At 37.1% G+C, this 16,517-nt stretch overlaps 1 protein-coding gene and 1 pseudogene across 1 annotated transcript; both read right to left on the bottom strand.

Annotated features, from left to right (window-relative positions):
• Positions 1 to 1,899: 1,899 nt before the first annotated feature.
• LOC133870228 (leucine-rich repeat extensin-like protein 3) lies at positions 1,900 to 3,479 on the bottom strand. Its single transcript, XM_062307309.1, has one exon. It carries the CDS (start codon positions 3,368 to 3,370, stop codon positions 2,891 to 2,893), a length of 480 nt encoding a protein of 159 aa, XP_062163293.1. The 5' UTR covers positions 3,371 to 3,479; the 3' UTR covers positions 1,900 to 2,890.
• A 10,508-nt stretch (positions 3,480 to 13,987) lies between these two features.
• LOC133871649 (purine permease 1-like) lies at positions 13,988 to 14,702 on the bottom strand (annotated as a pseudogene).
• Positions 14,703 to 16,517: the final 1,815 nt, after the last annotated feature.

The following is a 16,517-nucleotide window of genomic DNA, read 5'->3' on the forward strand; positions in this document are numbered from 1 at the left end:
GTAAATTGTTATTATTATTATTACTTATAGCTACATTAATAAATGAATCATTTAGTCAGTTATATTTCGTACAACTGAGTTGTAGGAGGCTTAGCATTCTTGGAAATATCCTACGTACCATAAAAGGTTCAGGATTTTCCTGCTCTGGTTAGTGTTTAGAGGTGCTCTTGTAACCAAAGACAAAATGTGCAGTTGGGGCTATGTAGGTGATACCCTGTGCCGGTTCTGTTTTGAGAGATCAATAAGAAACTATAAAACACATGTTCTTTCAGTGCAGTTTTAGTAGGAGGATTTGGTCTAATGTAATAGCTTCTTGCTTGATTTTTGATCTGGTTGTGGAGTGGGTAGATGTTGCAAGTTGGAGTATAGATGTCCTGAAGGGGAAGACTCTGCATGTTAGCCTCTATAAGCTTTGTTTTGTTGCAACGGTGTATCATATATGGAAACAAAGACATTATTTGTATCAATTATGAAAATGCTCTTAGGACAGAGAAAGTTATTGTGGCTCAAATTAAATGGGAGGTCCGATCGAGGATTATAGGCAAATGTGCAGTCAAGAAGGCTGCCCACAATGTAAATATAGGGAATAGTTGGAACCTTCATCCTTTGTTGTAATGCTTTGATTGTTGTACACTTGTACTTCTAGCTGTCTAGTTGATTTAGCTGTCAGTGTAATTAGGAATCTTTAATTTTGGAAAGAAAAAAATTACAACGATCGATTTAGATGTTGATCAGAATTTAACAAAATTTGTAAAAATATTTATGCCTGAATTTTTAATTTATTTTTTTATATATATATTTTAATTTTTTTCTTTTTGACAAAACACATGGGTATTTTAGAGAATTTTGATAGGAGTTAACGAAAAATTTTAAAAGCGGGTTGAAATTGAAAAAAATTAAAAGATGAATATCTTAAATTGACATTTTTTAGAGTTGCGGGTTGAAATTAAAAAAATAAAATAAAAAATAAATATTTTAAATTGATACTTTTTAAAATTTGATTACTTTATTTTAAAAGTGACAAAAGATAGAGATTATATATATATATATTTCAATCTTTTTTTTTCAGCCATATATTGGGTGGGATTGAATTCAATTTACGTAGGCTAATTTGGCCATTATTGCTAAGCCATTACGTTTGGTTATCTACTTTTTCCAATGACCGGTCTTACATCAATTGAGACTACCCATTAATTGAGGATGAATAAAAATGTGCGCACTTAGAATATTCGGTGACAAACATATGAGACCATAATACAAATTCTTCTGTCCTTCACTTTTAAGGGGTTGGTTCAAGCCGTAGGAGTCTTGATTTTGGTGGTATTTTCATTATATTTAAGTTCAAATTTGTTTTGAATGCAAGCAATTCTTTTCAATCACGCCTGTTAGTAAAGTTAGAGTCTTGAAAAATTTTGCACAGGTTCAAAGTTTGTCAGAGAGGAATAAGAACACGAAATAACCTTCCTTCCAGGTGTTCCGGTCAAAAAAAAAAAAAAAATCTTCTATGGTTTGGATAATTTCATTTTGAAATTTAAGCCACAACCTCCAGCTAGGACGTTAGGTAATTAGGAATCTTTAATTTGTCACGTGCGCGCTCTTTTTCCTAGAAGGAAATGCAAGTTGCGGCACAGATAACAACACCTCTAACAAAAATGTGTAATAGTTCCACGTGAATCAACAATCAGTCAAAAAAAAAAAAAGAAAAAGAAAAAGAAAAAAAAGAATCAACAATCAGTCAAACAAATCCCCTTATGTAGATCGAGCTTCCGCCAGATATTTTTTGTAGTAAAATCAAATGTTCATTGTCTTACGCAACTTAACAATAAGTCGACCAAATTAATATGATCAAAGAAACTGAAGAAAGCGTTCGTGGATGATACGAATACCCACATGTACATGTTCTTGATAAATTTACGACGATGGAGATAATTAATTATAATCATAATTACAACTACACGACGAAAAGTCATATTTGATGTCTTGGCTACAAACCTTTAGATTTTCGAATATACAGTACTAGGCCTATCTGCTTGGCCAATATCTTAATTAACGCAGATGGAGCATGCATGATCTATGGCTCCATTATTTATTTTAACCACTCCACATGAATGAAAGGTACAAGTGAATGCATCCCAGCCAAAGTAAAAATAAATAACAACAACAATAATAATAATAATCATAAGCAAAAGCAAATGAAAAGGACAGACAGATCATCGATCAGAGATGAGAGCTTTAGCTTTAGACTTTAGTAGTGTTGGTCATGATGGCCTGGAGGATAAGTGGGAGACCCGGGCACAGCAGGTTCACGCGGAGAGCCTCCTCCAGCAATCCCATGCAAACCCATAGCGCTAGAACCCACAGCTTCATGAACTTGAATATCATCCTCTACCGACAGTGTTACAGTTTGCTCCCCATAGGGACCGGTTGCGATCGATTCATGGACTTCTTCGTGTTCTTCAACACAATCGGGTTCAAGAATCGTCACTGGCCTCTTCTTCCTCTTCGCTAAGCAGAAGAGACCAACTAAGAGGAACGCAAGGACGAAAACACCGCCTGCCGAGACGCAGGCCGCGATGATAGTTGTTCGGTGGCCTCCGGAAGGTGGCGAGGCAATTTGTGATGATGGTGGGAGAGATTTATAAGTAGGGGGAGGCCCAAAACCTGGCGGGGTATAATCACCGGGAAGGGTTGGTGGGGGTGGCGGGTAATGTCCTCGTGGCGGTGTTGCTGTAGTTGGAGGTAGCTTATGCGGCGGTGGTGAGTGTGGGGGATAAGCCGGACTGGTGGTGGGGCTCGGTGGAGATATAATATGAGGCGGCGGTGCCACATGGGCAGTTGTAGGTGGAGTTTTTTGGGGTGCTGGAGCTGGAGTATGTGGTTTTGGTGGTGACTAGCTATGTGGTGGTGGAGATGCAGGTTTAGGTGGCGGTGCCTTATATGGTGGTGGAGCTGGACCATCATTTGGTGTTGGCGGCGGTGCATTAGGGTGTGGTCGCGGTGGTGAAACCGGAGTGATAGTAGGGGTTGGAGGAGATATGGGATGGGGTGGCGGTGCTTCAGTCGGAGTGGGAGGTTGGATGACCGGTGTAGTTGGTGAAGGTGGGCACGGTGGCTGGTGGTGGTCTGGTGGTGGAGGTGGCTTTGGATGGCCATGGTGGTGATGCGGTGGAGGTGGTGGCTTGGGATGGCCATGGTGATGATGAGGCGGTGGAGGCGTAGATGGTGGAGTTGGATGGGCATGGTGGTTTGCATGTGGTGGGGGAGACGTGATAGGGTTACATGGGACAGGTGATGGCGGAGGCGGTGGAGGCGTGATAGGGTTACATGGGACAGGTGATGGTGGTGGTGGAGAGTAGTATGGGTAACTCATCTTCGTGAAGAAATTTTGAAGACACTTATCTATTCTATACAAATAGATTGATAAAATGCCCGCATGCCATTCCTCTATTTGTACTAGTCGGAGTATCAAATCAAAGTCTTCAGTTCCTCAAGTCAATATGTCAGCCCTACAACGTACATGTTAATTTTTTACACACATACAGTTTGGGCTTGCTCTAATCTTAAGATAACGTCGAGTGGTCTTTGCATTAAAAATTAAATGACTTTGGGAATAACTTCAATTCGGTCCAGATAAAAGGTGGGGTTTTTTTGCCTGCCAATGATAATTTGACATTTGACATGTGAGCTTGAAATAAAAAAGCAAATAAATGCAATACTCCAGATTAAAGACCCAAGATGAACGCTGACTCCTCATCTGATACGAACCGAATTGAAGATCCAAGATGAACGGTGCCGCCGCCCGATTGCCGCCGCCCACGCCGGGACTTCTAAGAAAGACCGATCATCGGAGAGAAAGAGCCACCGTGAGAGAGAGGATGCAAATCGAGAGAGAGAGACTGAAACTGAGAGACCGAAAATGCAGAAGAAGAAGATGGTTTCGGCCAAGAGGATGGTTTTTGAGGTAAATCCAGCCCTTTCTCATGATTTTCGTAACACAAAATGAGTATAGAACTGGATTATGGTGTGGGTTGCTATTGCTATGGCTTTAGGGGCGGACGGACGGGATTTGGGGGGATTAGGGGCGGACGGCTTTGGCAGTGTGGTCCAGTCCGGTGGACGTGCAGTGATTTTGGGTGGATTAGGGGCGGACGGGATTTAGGGTGGATTAGGGGCGGACAAGATTTGGGGCTAATTAGGGACGGACGGATGGGATTTGGGGAGGATTAGGGGTGCCCACGCCGGGACTTCGGCGGAGTGCTCTAGTCCGAGCGGACGTGCGGTGATTTTGGAAGGATTGGGGGCGGACGGGTTTTGGCAAACTGGGCGGTGGCTTTTCTTTCTTTTGTTTAGAACGTAGGCTACTTCAAATCAGAATGGGAGAGAGGGATTGGGTGCTTCACCAATTTTTCAGTTTTTTGTCTTTAGCTGATGTGTCAAGTGACTATTGATGGGCAGAAACCTACTGCTTTTTGCCAAGACCGTATAGAAGGGGCACTCAATGACTTTATATCCCTCCCCCCCCCCCCCCCCCCAAAAAAAAACATGGCTTTTTGAAGGCCGGGCACATTGAGAGTATATATATAGCTAGCCACAGTCCACATGATGGAAATGAGTAAAAAGTTTCTACATTGCAAGCTCATCGAGAGTCAAAATATTCTTTGTTTATCAATCTTATGTCATTGTTTCTCAAAAATAATACCAAATTGGATCAATCTTATGTCATTGTTTCTCAAAAATAATACCAAATTGGATATATTATCAGATTTCTTCAGCATGTTTTTGTAAAAGAAAACGAAAAATCATTTAACAGCTCGTTCTTTCACGCACCTTCGCCCACTCGATTGAGTTTTATAACCTAATCTTCCATATTAAATAACTTTATTTAACTTTTTGTCAATTATATGTGTCATAATTTTCTCTTATTCAATTTTTAATTGAACGAGTGTGGTTTTAATCAAACCAAACGATACCATACAGATCACTAGTTGCCGAACAGCAAACTACGTACAAATTAAATTAAAAGAAAACAGATCGACTAGATTTTATAGTACGTTACTACAAAAAAAAAATTTGCAATTTGTCACTTGCAGGTCGCCACGTGTATGGAGGCTATACACGTGGCAAACAGTTGAACACGTGTGAGAGGCGTGGTAGATCCGGTTGTTGCGAATTGTACAATTTACCGTGTGTACAGTAATTACACGTGGCCACTGTGCTACGTGTACAACAATACACGTGGCAATTTCTTTTTTAATTTAATTTTTTTTCTAATTTAGTTTTCAATTTATTTTTTTTTAATTTTTTTGGTTAATTACTTTTTTAATTTAATTACTTTTTTTTTGTTTAAATTTCTTATTTCCGCCCAAAAATATTTCAAAATCTATTTTACCCAAAATTATCACAAAATCAAATTACACAAATCAATAATTATGAACATGTTTGTTAACTACACAAATCAACATAATAATATCTACACATTTGACTACCAAATCAACACAATAATATCTACACATTTGAGTACCAAAAAATAAACGTATTCATTACTAACAAAAAATAATTATAAAAAATAATTACACAAAATATCTATACATTTGAAGGGCGTCCTTGCGGATCAGGAGGTACCGTCACAGGCGAGTACTCGACAACCGGCAATTACTGGGCAAGGGATGGTGTAGCGGGCGATGGTGTGGCGACAGGGGAGTGCTGGTTCAGCTGTCGTCCAATAGGCGACAACGGACCAATCGTTGTCGCATTACCTGCAAGCAATAAAAACAATTAAATTATATAATATTATATGCAAATTTAAACAAGTAATGAAAACAAATTAAAATTAATTTTGTCGTATACACAATATGAATCATACCTGCAGATGCACTACTAACAGACGACGTACTACCTATGTTTGCAGGTGAAGAATGCTGAGCATGTGATACTCCCATAGAGGCCATGAAGGCCTCGAATTATCGCATGCACTGCTCCAAGACGTCATTCCTCTCTCGCTCAGCACTTAACATTGTCTGCATTTTTGCCATCTGCCGGGCATGTTCGGCCCAATCCCGAGATGTGCCCTCAGATGGTTCCCCTTATGAGCGAGCCCTGTACGAGAAACACATCCCACGAACAGGAGTAACGTTCGGCCCAACTTGCCGAACCCTCCTCGCGTACTCAGGCCTCCCAACCGCCTTTTCGTACGCGTCGTTCGGTGGCCAACGCACCGTGTCACTTGAGACGCTCTGTGTGGCAGCAGGATCACTGGATAAGCCCTGCGTCATCCTCTCCTGTACGTCGTCAACATAAAATACACATGTATTAAATAATGCCATATCACACGCATAACTTAGAAATATCAGTAAAATAAATCAGTAACATACGCATAGGACCCTTGTACGTTCATTCAGGTAAGTGCCGTCCTTCCTTGTGTGCTTCTTCAGGAACGATTTGGCGCGAATGGGTGGCGTGCCAGATGTACATGCCTGTCGCTATCCAGTTGAAATATTTTACATTCAGTAATATTATATATTGTGTTAAAAAAAAAAACAATTAGGCACAAATATGAAAAACATGAAATTGTATATCTGTTCATACCTCATCATAATTAAATCTGGCATAACTTTTGGAGCCCAGACAATGAGGGAGGTCATTCTGCTCCCGCAACCACTTCATCCGTTCACAAGTCGCCTACGCATTGAACATTTCATAAAAATGTAATCATTGACACACTTAAAATAGTAATAAAATTAAATGAACTGTTATTAAAAATGAGCTCCAATTTTGTAATACAATCAAAGATCTACATACCCTTTTGTTGCTCAGTGCACCAATCGCTCAGAAGGTACTCCACATCTGTTGTGTCATACTTCTCAAAAACTTTCTCCGGCACTCTCGCACGTATAATCTCAGGCGTGTCACCATCACGAATAGCTAGCTTGGTTCTAAACTTTGACTTCCACGATCGGTGCTTACGGCCAATATCAGCTCACGCTTCGTGCTGTGCCCTGCGCTCGTCTACGGATACAGGTAGATAAAACTCCTCCTGCACATTCAATAAGTGTTAATTTTAAAAGTTCAACAAAAACTTAATCTTAAGTTTAATTTAAATAAATAAATAAATTAGATTCATAAACATACCATCAGCGCGTCCCACATAGCCTTCTTAATGTGCTTATCTACCTTCGCTCATTCGTCCCGCATATGTATGTGGGACCCGCTCCTGATAAGCATGCCCGTAACATGCCTAAAACGATTGCAGGCTCGTCCTACGGGTTGTGTTGTAGTATTGTACTGCAACACAATTTTCTTCCCCCTCGGGAGCACCCAATTCTTTTCGGGGTCCCTAATCACCTCATAATGGATGCTTCCGTCTGGGTTGTACCCTAATCAAAAAAATATAAAACATTTCATTGTTTTTTAACTAAAAAATATATTATATTAATAAATGATATAATTCAATTTATAATTTTCTAAACTACAATATTAATTATTGGTAACATAATATGAGTTTCAATGATGTATAAATATGTACTTACCCATCAACCGAATCTGATCAGTCTGTATGCGCTGGGTCGCTTGCATGCTCCTCGCCAACCCCTTCCTTCGAGGGAGGCTGCTGATCATCATCTGAGGGCATATCGTGGGGGCTATCGGGGGCCAACTGATCGGGACCCAACATCGCAACGTCTCCCTCATGGGGCATCTGGCTCTCTCCCATATGTGGCCCCTGACTCTCACCAGAAAGCGGCACATGGCTCTCCCCATAAAGCGGCACCTGACGCTCCCCATAAACCGGCACCTGACTCTCCCCATAAACAGGCACCTGGCTCTCCCCAGGTGCTGGGCCTTGTCTCTCTGCCGGTGTCGGCATCCTTCTCAACCCCGTAGCTGGCATCTGCATCTCCCCTGGCTGTGACAGCCAGAACCTGTCATCCTGTGTCTCACTATTAGGTTCGCATGGCGTAGGTCCAGTATAGGTGTATGGAAAGTACGACATATTAGCCCAATGTGGGCTGCTCGCATCATGACCCTCTCGCACCCACCATCGAGTCACGTGACCCGGTGAGGTGACCCCTATCTGCGAGAACGTCGGCGGCACCGAATATGGAGAGCAAGAATATCCACCTGTGTTGCTCTGCCCGTGATCTGATGTGGTCACACCTACCGTACCTGGCAGCAGTGGTCAATAAGCGGCATTTGGGTGGTGTGGCCACGCCGCAGTATATAGTGGCGCCGAAGTTGTGGGCGTGGTCGTGGGGGGCACAGGTAGCTGTGGTGCCCGATATGCACAAGGAGGGGGTCTCTGATTCATTGATACATGCGAACAAATGTAGAAAAATTAATTAAAATTTGTATTTTATATACCCTAACTAATGAACATGCAAATTACCACTTTAATATTTATGCAAATTATATAATGATCGTATTTATTATTTACTATACGTTACAAATTTAAAAAAAAAATATTTTGAGTTTAAGCGAATTGTACCAACAATGAATATAGGGTTTTTGTTTTGTTTTACGGATAAGGGTTTATGGTTTTTGTTTTGTTTTACGGATTAGGGTTTAGGATTAGGTTTTTTTTTTTTTTTTTTTTTTTTTTTTTTTTTTTTTTTTTTTTTTTTTTTTTTTTTTTTTTTTAGGGTTTAGGGTTTAGGGTTATGGTTAGGGTTTTTGTTTTTTTTTAAAGGATTCAGTTTGTTTTCTCCGTTTAAAATTTGCTTGAAAAAATACTTTACCAATTTATAAAAACGTTCACGGCATATTTATTATTTTTACAATTTATATATATTTGTAACAGAAATTATTGATTATATTTATTGATTTTAATTTTGGCTGAAAATTGTTGGTTACGATCCTTTTATTATGAAGTTGAAAATGATGGCGAGTTTGTTTTCTCCGTTTAAAATTTCTTTCAAAAATTACTTTACCATTTTATGAAAACATTCACGGCATATTTATTATTTTTATAATTTGGGTATATATTTGTAAGGAAAAAATTATTGATTTTCCTTTTTCTGGTTTTTTTCTTAATAATTGACAAAAAATGATAATAGCAACATAAATTCACGTGGCACAGCAAAACATAAAAAATACCAGAACAATATATATCACCAAAAAGCAAAACTGTACGCATATTTCCCATGCATAATGACCAACCGCAGCAAAACATAAAAAATAATAGAACAATATATATCACCAAAAACAAAACTGTACGCATATTTCCCATGCATAATGACAAACCGCAGCAAAACCTCAAAAAAATACACAACAATATATATACAAATCCAACAAAATCAATAGCATTGCATAAAAAAAAACAAAAAATAGTTCATTGTTAATTGCTAAATCCACATACTGGAAAAGAAAAGCAATTAAGAAAATATCTAAACAAATACATTAAAATGTACCAAATTTATTATAGCAAAAAAATCAAGGACAAATAAAATGTAAAAATTACTCACAATCGTGAAATCTGTGGTGTAATATATGATTTTTGTATTTTTCATACCTGCACTTTGGGGGAGGAAAAAAAAAATTAATAACTGAAAAAAAAAAAAAAAAAAAAAAAAAAGAAGGAAAACCACACGTGTCGTTTTACTGAACGAGCAAGTTCAGTAGAGAGGGAGAGAGAGAGAGAGAGAGAGTGAGATATTAGAGAGAGAGCTAGAGAGAGGGCGTGTCACCGGAGGGATGGCCGGCCACACGGTGATCGGGGAGCTGGCCGGTGTCTACAGTAGCGGAGAGAGAGAGAGAGAGAGAGAGAGAGAGAGAGAGATGCACGATCGAGGAAGCTACCCATTTAACGATTTAATTTTTTTTTTCAAATATTTAAAAATAATATATATATATATATATATATTTGAAAGAAGTGGCCAGGTGGCGCGCGGGAATAGTCCCGCGGGCGCACCTGGCCACATTTTGGCCACGTGGTCGCGTCCCTGATTGGCGACGTGTAATTTTACTACACGTCGCTATTTGCAATTTTTTAATATATTTTTTTTTTATCAAAATTATATATATATATATATATATATATATATATATATATATAAACACAAACACAAGCCCTAACCCGAGCCTAAGTGTATGTACTATATATAGTGTTAAACCCTAAAACACTATAAACTCTAACCCATTAAAGTAAACCCTAAACCGTAACCCTAGAACTAAATCATAAACTCTAACCCTGCGTATATATACTGTATAATATTTTAAGTAAAATTAAAATACTATATATAAATATATATTTTTGGTGTTATTTGTAAAACACAAATACGAACCCTAACCCTGAGAGTATGTACTATACATACTACAAATTAAGCACTAAGACATAAACCATAAACCATAAACCATATATAAGGAACTCAACCTTTGAACCATACTATTTACATATAGCACATAGTCCTAAAAAATAACCCTAAATGTATATACTATATATACCTATAAACTCTAGCTATATATATAGCCATAAACCCTAACTCTAAAAGTATATATTATATATAGACATAAACCATAACCCTAAGTATATATACTATATATAGCTATAAACCCTAATCCTAAGTGTATGTACTATATATAACTATAAACTCTAACCCTAAGAGTATATACTATATATAACCATAAACTCTAACCCTAAGTGTATATACTATATATAGTCATAAACCCTAACCCTAAGTGTATATACTTTATATAGCCATAAACCATAATCCTAAGTGTACGTACTATATATAGCCATAAACCCTAATCCTAAAAGTATATACTATATATATATAGACATAAACCCTAATTCTAAGTGTACGTACTATATATAGCCATAAACCCTAACCCTAAATGTATGTACTATATATAGCCGCTAACCCTGACCCTAAGTGTATATACTATATATAGCCATAAACCATAACCCTAAGTGTAAGTACTATAAAAGGGACTAAACCATAAGTAAACTATTTATATATAGCACGGAACCCTAAAAATAAGCGCATTTATTATATATAACCATAAACCCTAAGGTTAGGGTATATACAAGTCATTATGAATGTTATAGTTTCTAAACCGTATATAATACTCTTAATTATAGGTTTTTTAACTTGTTTATGTATATTTTATTTTATTTTTAAACGTAGAAATGGTTAAGGTGATGGTCTACAAAACCAAACATTAATTTTGTGTTATATATATATATATAGAGAGAGAGAGAGAGAGAGAGAGAGAGAGAGAGAGAGAGAGAGTGAAGGTATATATATAGCACCAACTTAGGTTTAGTTTTGTACAATATGCATATGCATATAGTACAATATGAAAATTAGTACTAAATTGCTAAAGTATAAAATAAGTCAAAACTTATTTGCAGTACGTCCATAAATGTAAACGCTAACCCTAATTAGGCTTAAGGTTTACCTATAAGTATATCATATATAAGAAACTCAAGACGTAAACCCTAAGTATAATATTTGCATATAGCATATAATCATAAAACATAACCATATGTGTATATACTATATATAACCGCTAACCCTAACTCTAAGTGTATGTACTATATAAGGGACTAAACCATAAGTATATTATTTATATATAGCACGGAACCCTAACAATAAATGCATTTACTATATTTATACCATATAGAAAGAACTCAACACGTAAACCATATGTGTACTATTTACATATAGCATATAGTCCTAAAACCTAACCTTATGTGGCTATACTATATATAGCCATAAACCCTAATTATATATATATATATATAGTACAAATCTAAGATTAGGATATATACGGTCATTATGCATGTATATAGTTAAAAAACTTAAGTTTTTTTTTTTTTTTTTTTTTTTTTTTTTTTTTTTTTAAAAAAAAAAGGAAATACAATGATTTATATGCATAGCGTACAAAACGAGTCATTATGCATGTATATAGTAATATTATTATGCATAGTGTACAAAACCTTAACTACATTTTTTATTTATTTTTTAATATATATTTGATTAAAAAACAGTAAATACACGTGGCCACATGGACGCGTGCAAAAAATACACGTCCAATCGGACACGTGTATTTATTACACGTGGCAGGATGGCCGCGTGCAACACAAACACGCGGCCACTTGTTTTTCACATACAATCTGCCATGTTGTCATAAAAACACGTGGCTATTTAGCCGTGTGTCTACAATAACCGCTACTATAGACACGCGGCGAGTTACTGTAGACACACGGCGAATTGAAGCCTTTTTTGTAGTGCGTTTTCTCGTGACCTTACTGCTTCTGATATGATTGTAGCATGTTCCTCAAATCATGTGGCTTAAATCTCATTCGAGTTATTTGAACTAATTAAATTGTGATAGGGTGCAATATTTAGAGTATTAACCATAGATTCGATCGTTTAATTCTCTGTCAAACCCAATCTTCGTAGCTAGAGAAGTACTTGGAGGTACTCCATGCCACATCCAAGAAAGCTCGAATTCGAAATTCTATATTCATTCATGACAGTAAGCCTTGTTAAGAGAAAATAAAAAAAGATTGAGAACGTCTATAAAAAATAATAATAATTAAAAAAAAAAAAAGAAAAAAAAAAAGAAAAGGAAAAGATTAAGAAGAATGAAGTTTTCACGTTTTTCAAAAGGTGTCAATTTACTTTTCACATATATAAGTTGTTATTTTACAGAGTACACTAATGAAAGAGACAGGCATGATGAGCATGGGATAGCATGACTTTTTGAGTCAATAGGTTGTAAAAGTTTTGGTCTGACTTGAGACAGTAGTTTAAAAAAGAAAACATGTTTGATGTGCAATTATTTGTTATTTGTACTTTCGCCCCTATTTTAACGAAAAATGTTGGAACCAAAAAATCTTATAATTGGAGAAGTGGAGAAGGGTATGAAAGTAACTTGTTGCTTGTTTATTAGAGTATCTATATCAAGATGGTTATTTCAAACTTTTCTTCAAAATTTAGAGAAAAGCTTCAATAAGCATGTTGTATTAAGCTTTTTATTGTTTCTCTAATTCCTCTCTTGTCAGATTTTCACTATAAATCTGGCTCATGAATTTTACTCTCTATTGAATTCTTTAACAACTTTTTTTTCCATTCGCGCCTTCCGTATTCACTTCCATCTCACTGGCGCCTTCCGTCTTTACTTCCTGGTGGGTTGTCAAAATCTGGACCGTATAGGGAGATTGAGAGATCAAGAGAGGGAGAGGGAGAAGTTTCTGCTGGGTCGGCCGCTGCTGGGGAGGAAGCCGACATCAGAAGGTCACGAACGGCGTCGGCGACGCCGAAGATGGGATTTTTTTTGGAGTTTTCCCGGAGCCCAAACAGTGGGGATCCATTTTTGGGTAAGTAGATTCTCAGGTTTTGATTTCCGGTTGATGGGTACTGAATTTCTGGGTAGAAATTCTCTGAGAGAAATAGTAGGAGTATGGGAAATTTTTTTGGGTTCTTGAGGGTTTTCGGGTAAATAAAATTTTTGGGGTTATTTGAGAAGAAAACCGAATGGGCTTTGGGTAGGATTTTTTGGACTTTCTTCTAGTACAGATTGTTGGGTTCATTTTGTGAAATTTTTACGTTTCTGTTTGAATTTTCCCCATGTTTTTCGGTTGTCATCAGTAGCCTAGTGTTTGCAATCTCATTTAAACCCCTGTTTGAGTTTTGGGGTTTTTGGTGCTTTTTTGGGCTGAATCTAAGATGGGTTTGTGTGATTTTGATGTTGATGACAGTTAAAGTGGTTGTTGTAAAAATCAATAAAAAATAATATTTAGTTAAAATAGAAAAATATTTAGAGAGTTTGATATATGAAATTTTTCAAAAGTAAGAAATAAAATCAAAAAAATAGATTGTTTGAATTAAATTTAAAGAAAATTTTGAAGAGCTTGATAGAGGTTCTTGGTATCCTTTATATTTTCTGGATTAATTGCTTTGATCGTGCATAAAGTAACAGGTTAATTCCTCTAACTCACTTTTTAGCATATAATTAAGTCAAAGGCCGGCAAGAGGCGGAGAGAGATCTACGTCCGTACCTTAAAGTCCTTGTTAATGAGCATCCCTACTGTGCAAAGAAGAGTCGCGAACAAAGACATCACTATCTATCTGAACCTCCATCACCAGCGAATACGTAATTTACTGCTTGGCTTTCTTGTACGTCAACTCAATCAACGGCAACAGAAACCCATATAGCGCGGAGGCTGCCAACGTCATGAGAAACCCAACCAAATACTGCTTATTTGATTCGCCCGCCGGACGGTCGTTACTCGTGTGTAAAGCCAGAACACCCGTTCCAATAGTCAGCAAAACCACCGCGTTGATCCAATACGAGGTGAACTTTTGCCTCACCAAAAGGAAAGCAAACCCTGCAGTGAAAGCAAGCTAAGAGGCAATGATCAAAGAAGAGGTTGAAACGGGAAGGCGCGCCACGCCGTAGGCGTAGAGGTAGTCATCGAAGCCGGTGAGGATTCCTATGCCTGCGGAGGGGATGAACAAAGGTGGCTTCATGAAGAAGAGTTTGGCTCTTGGGCCTTGGGTGCTACGGCGGTGAAAGTATGTGACGGTGAGGGGCAGGAGAACGATGGGCCAGCCGCCGGTTTCGAGCCACACTCGCTTGCCGCCGTGGATGAAGTAAAGCCTCATGATTAGTGGGCCGCCGCAGTTGCCGATAGATAATAGGATGCCGTTCAGTATGAGGACTTTCTTCATGGCTATGTTACCTTGAGCTTCCAGTTCCATGATATTGTGGAACTCTCCCTCCCTCTTTATCTCTTTCGCGTGTCTGTGTGTGTGGACTGCTCATAGCTAAGCTAGTCCTGGATGTGAAGATGATAATTAATTATTAGAACATGTGGTGAAAGAGGACAAGAGGTGATGAGCGTAGGTCCAGACTTTTGATCGGAGGAAGGCAATACTCAAAGTGGCTGAATATGAAAATATCGAAATAAACAATATTTAAGGCTGGTCCAGATATTATCTGACAACCTTCACCTAGCTAGCTACAATTTCGAGGTGATCGAGACTCGACTAGAGAGGGCCTAATATATATACATAATTGAGATTCGATGAAGAGATATGATTAGTCTATAATTTTTGTATAATTATTGTATAATTTTAATTAATAATTTTTTTAAAAAAATTAACTATTAGTTATGTAAGACTGAAGAGAAATATATTTTTACACACTTTCGTATACACAGTTCTACGTAACACTTTGTTTTAATTTTTTTTTTTTTTTTTTAAAAAAAGTGTACAAAAAAATCTTGTCACGTGAAATTTTATGTACAAAGTGTGTAAAAAAAAAATTATTTATGTAAAAAAACAGATAATAATTAATTTTAAAAAAATTATTAAAATTATACAACAATAATTTTTCCTAGGATGAATTATGATTATGATTGAGGTAAAAGAAAGGGGCGATTATGGTGGGTGGCTAACGGCAATTCAAGATTCCATGGGTCATCTTTTCTACAAGGTGCGTGATAGCTAGTCTAGCTCGCATTGCGGTCGTTTTATGGGTACTGTTAGGAATGTAAATAAACCAGTCCGTTCGACAGCCCGCTCGATACCCGCTCGGTTTAACCCGATCCGAACTCGAGTTCGATACTGTAGAAACTCGATCGTTACTGTAGAAACCCGTTCGATTAGTAAGTGATACATACCCGACTCGCTCGACAAAACTCGATAGGGGCTCGCGAGCTCAGCTCATTTAAAGCTCGACCGGATCGCTCGCCCGACTCGTTAGTTCAACTCGTTAGCTCGTTCATATCTTACATATATATATTAGTAAATAGTAAATATAGTATAATATATATAGTATTACATATTAATTATAATATTTTGATAACAATATTTAGTATGTTAAATTAACATATTAAGTTATTAATAGTTAGTATATAACAATATAACAATATTAAATAGTTATATATATATATATATATATATATATATATATATATATATATATATATATATATATATATATATATATATATAAGATAAATAGATTGTTCAGATCTAACTAATCAATAAGTTCTAGATCCACTAGGATCCCTGAGATTCCAGAGGTAGTCAACGAAGAACACGTTGAGTACCACGATGAGGATTCCTTCATTGATGTCAATGATTGGAACATACCCAAAGTCCCTAGCAAAGAAATTTATAGGAAGAAGTGGTACATGACATCGTTCTTCTTCTTGTTCTTCTTCTTTGGTCATAACACCAATTGTTTTGCAACAAGTGTCGTTACAACCGAAACTTATGTCTGGACTGGACTTGGACTCATTGCTACTGCAGGAGCGATAGCTTTCACTTGAACTAATACTTAGTTCAGACTCATAGTCATTGGGCTCAGTGTCTTTTATCTCTAACATTCTTATTAAATTTTCATTTTCTTCGTTAGAGACTTTTAGAGACTTAATAGTTTCCTTAGCTTTGCAATCCTTTGCAAAGTGACCTGGCTTACCACATTTATAACAACTATATATATATATATATATAAACACATATATCACATCACACATGGTTAACAATAATTATATATTATACTTATAT

Source organism: Alnus glutinosa, chromosome 6 (assembly GCF_958979055.1).
Source record: "Alnus glutinosa chromosome 6, dhAlnGlut1.1, whole genome shotgun sequence".
Taxonomy (NCBI): domain Eukaryota; kingdom Viridiplantae; phylum Streptophyta; class Magnoliopsida; order Fagales; family Betulaceae; genus Alnus; species Alnus glutinosa.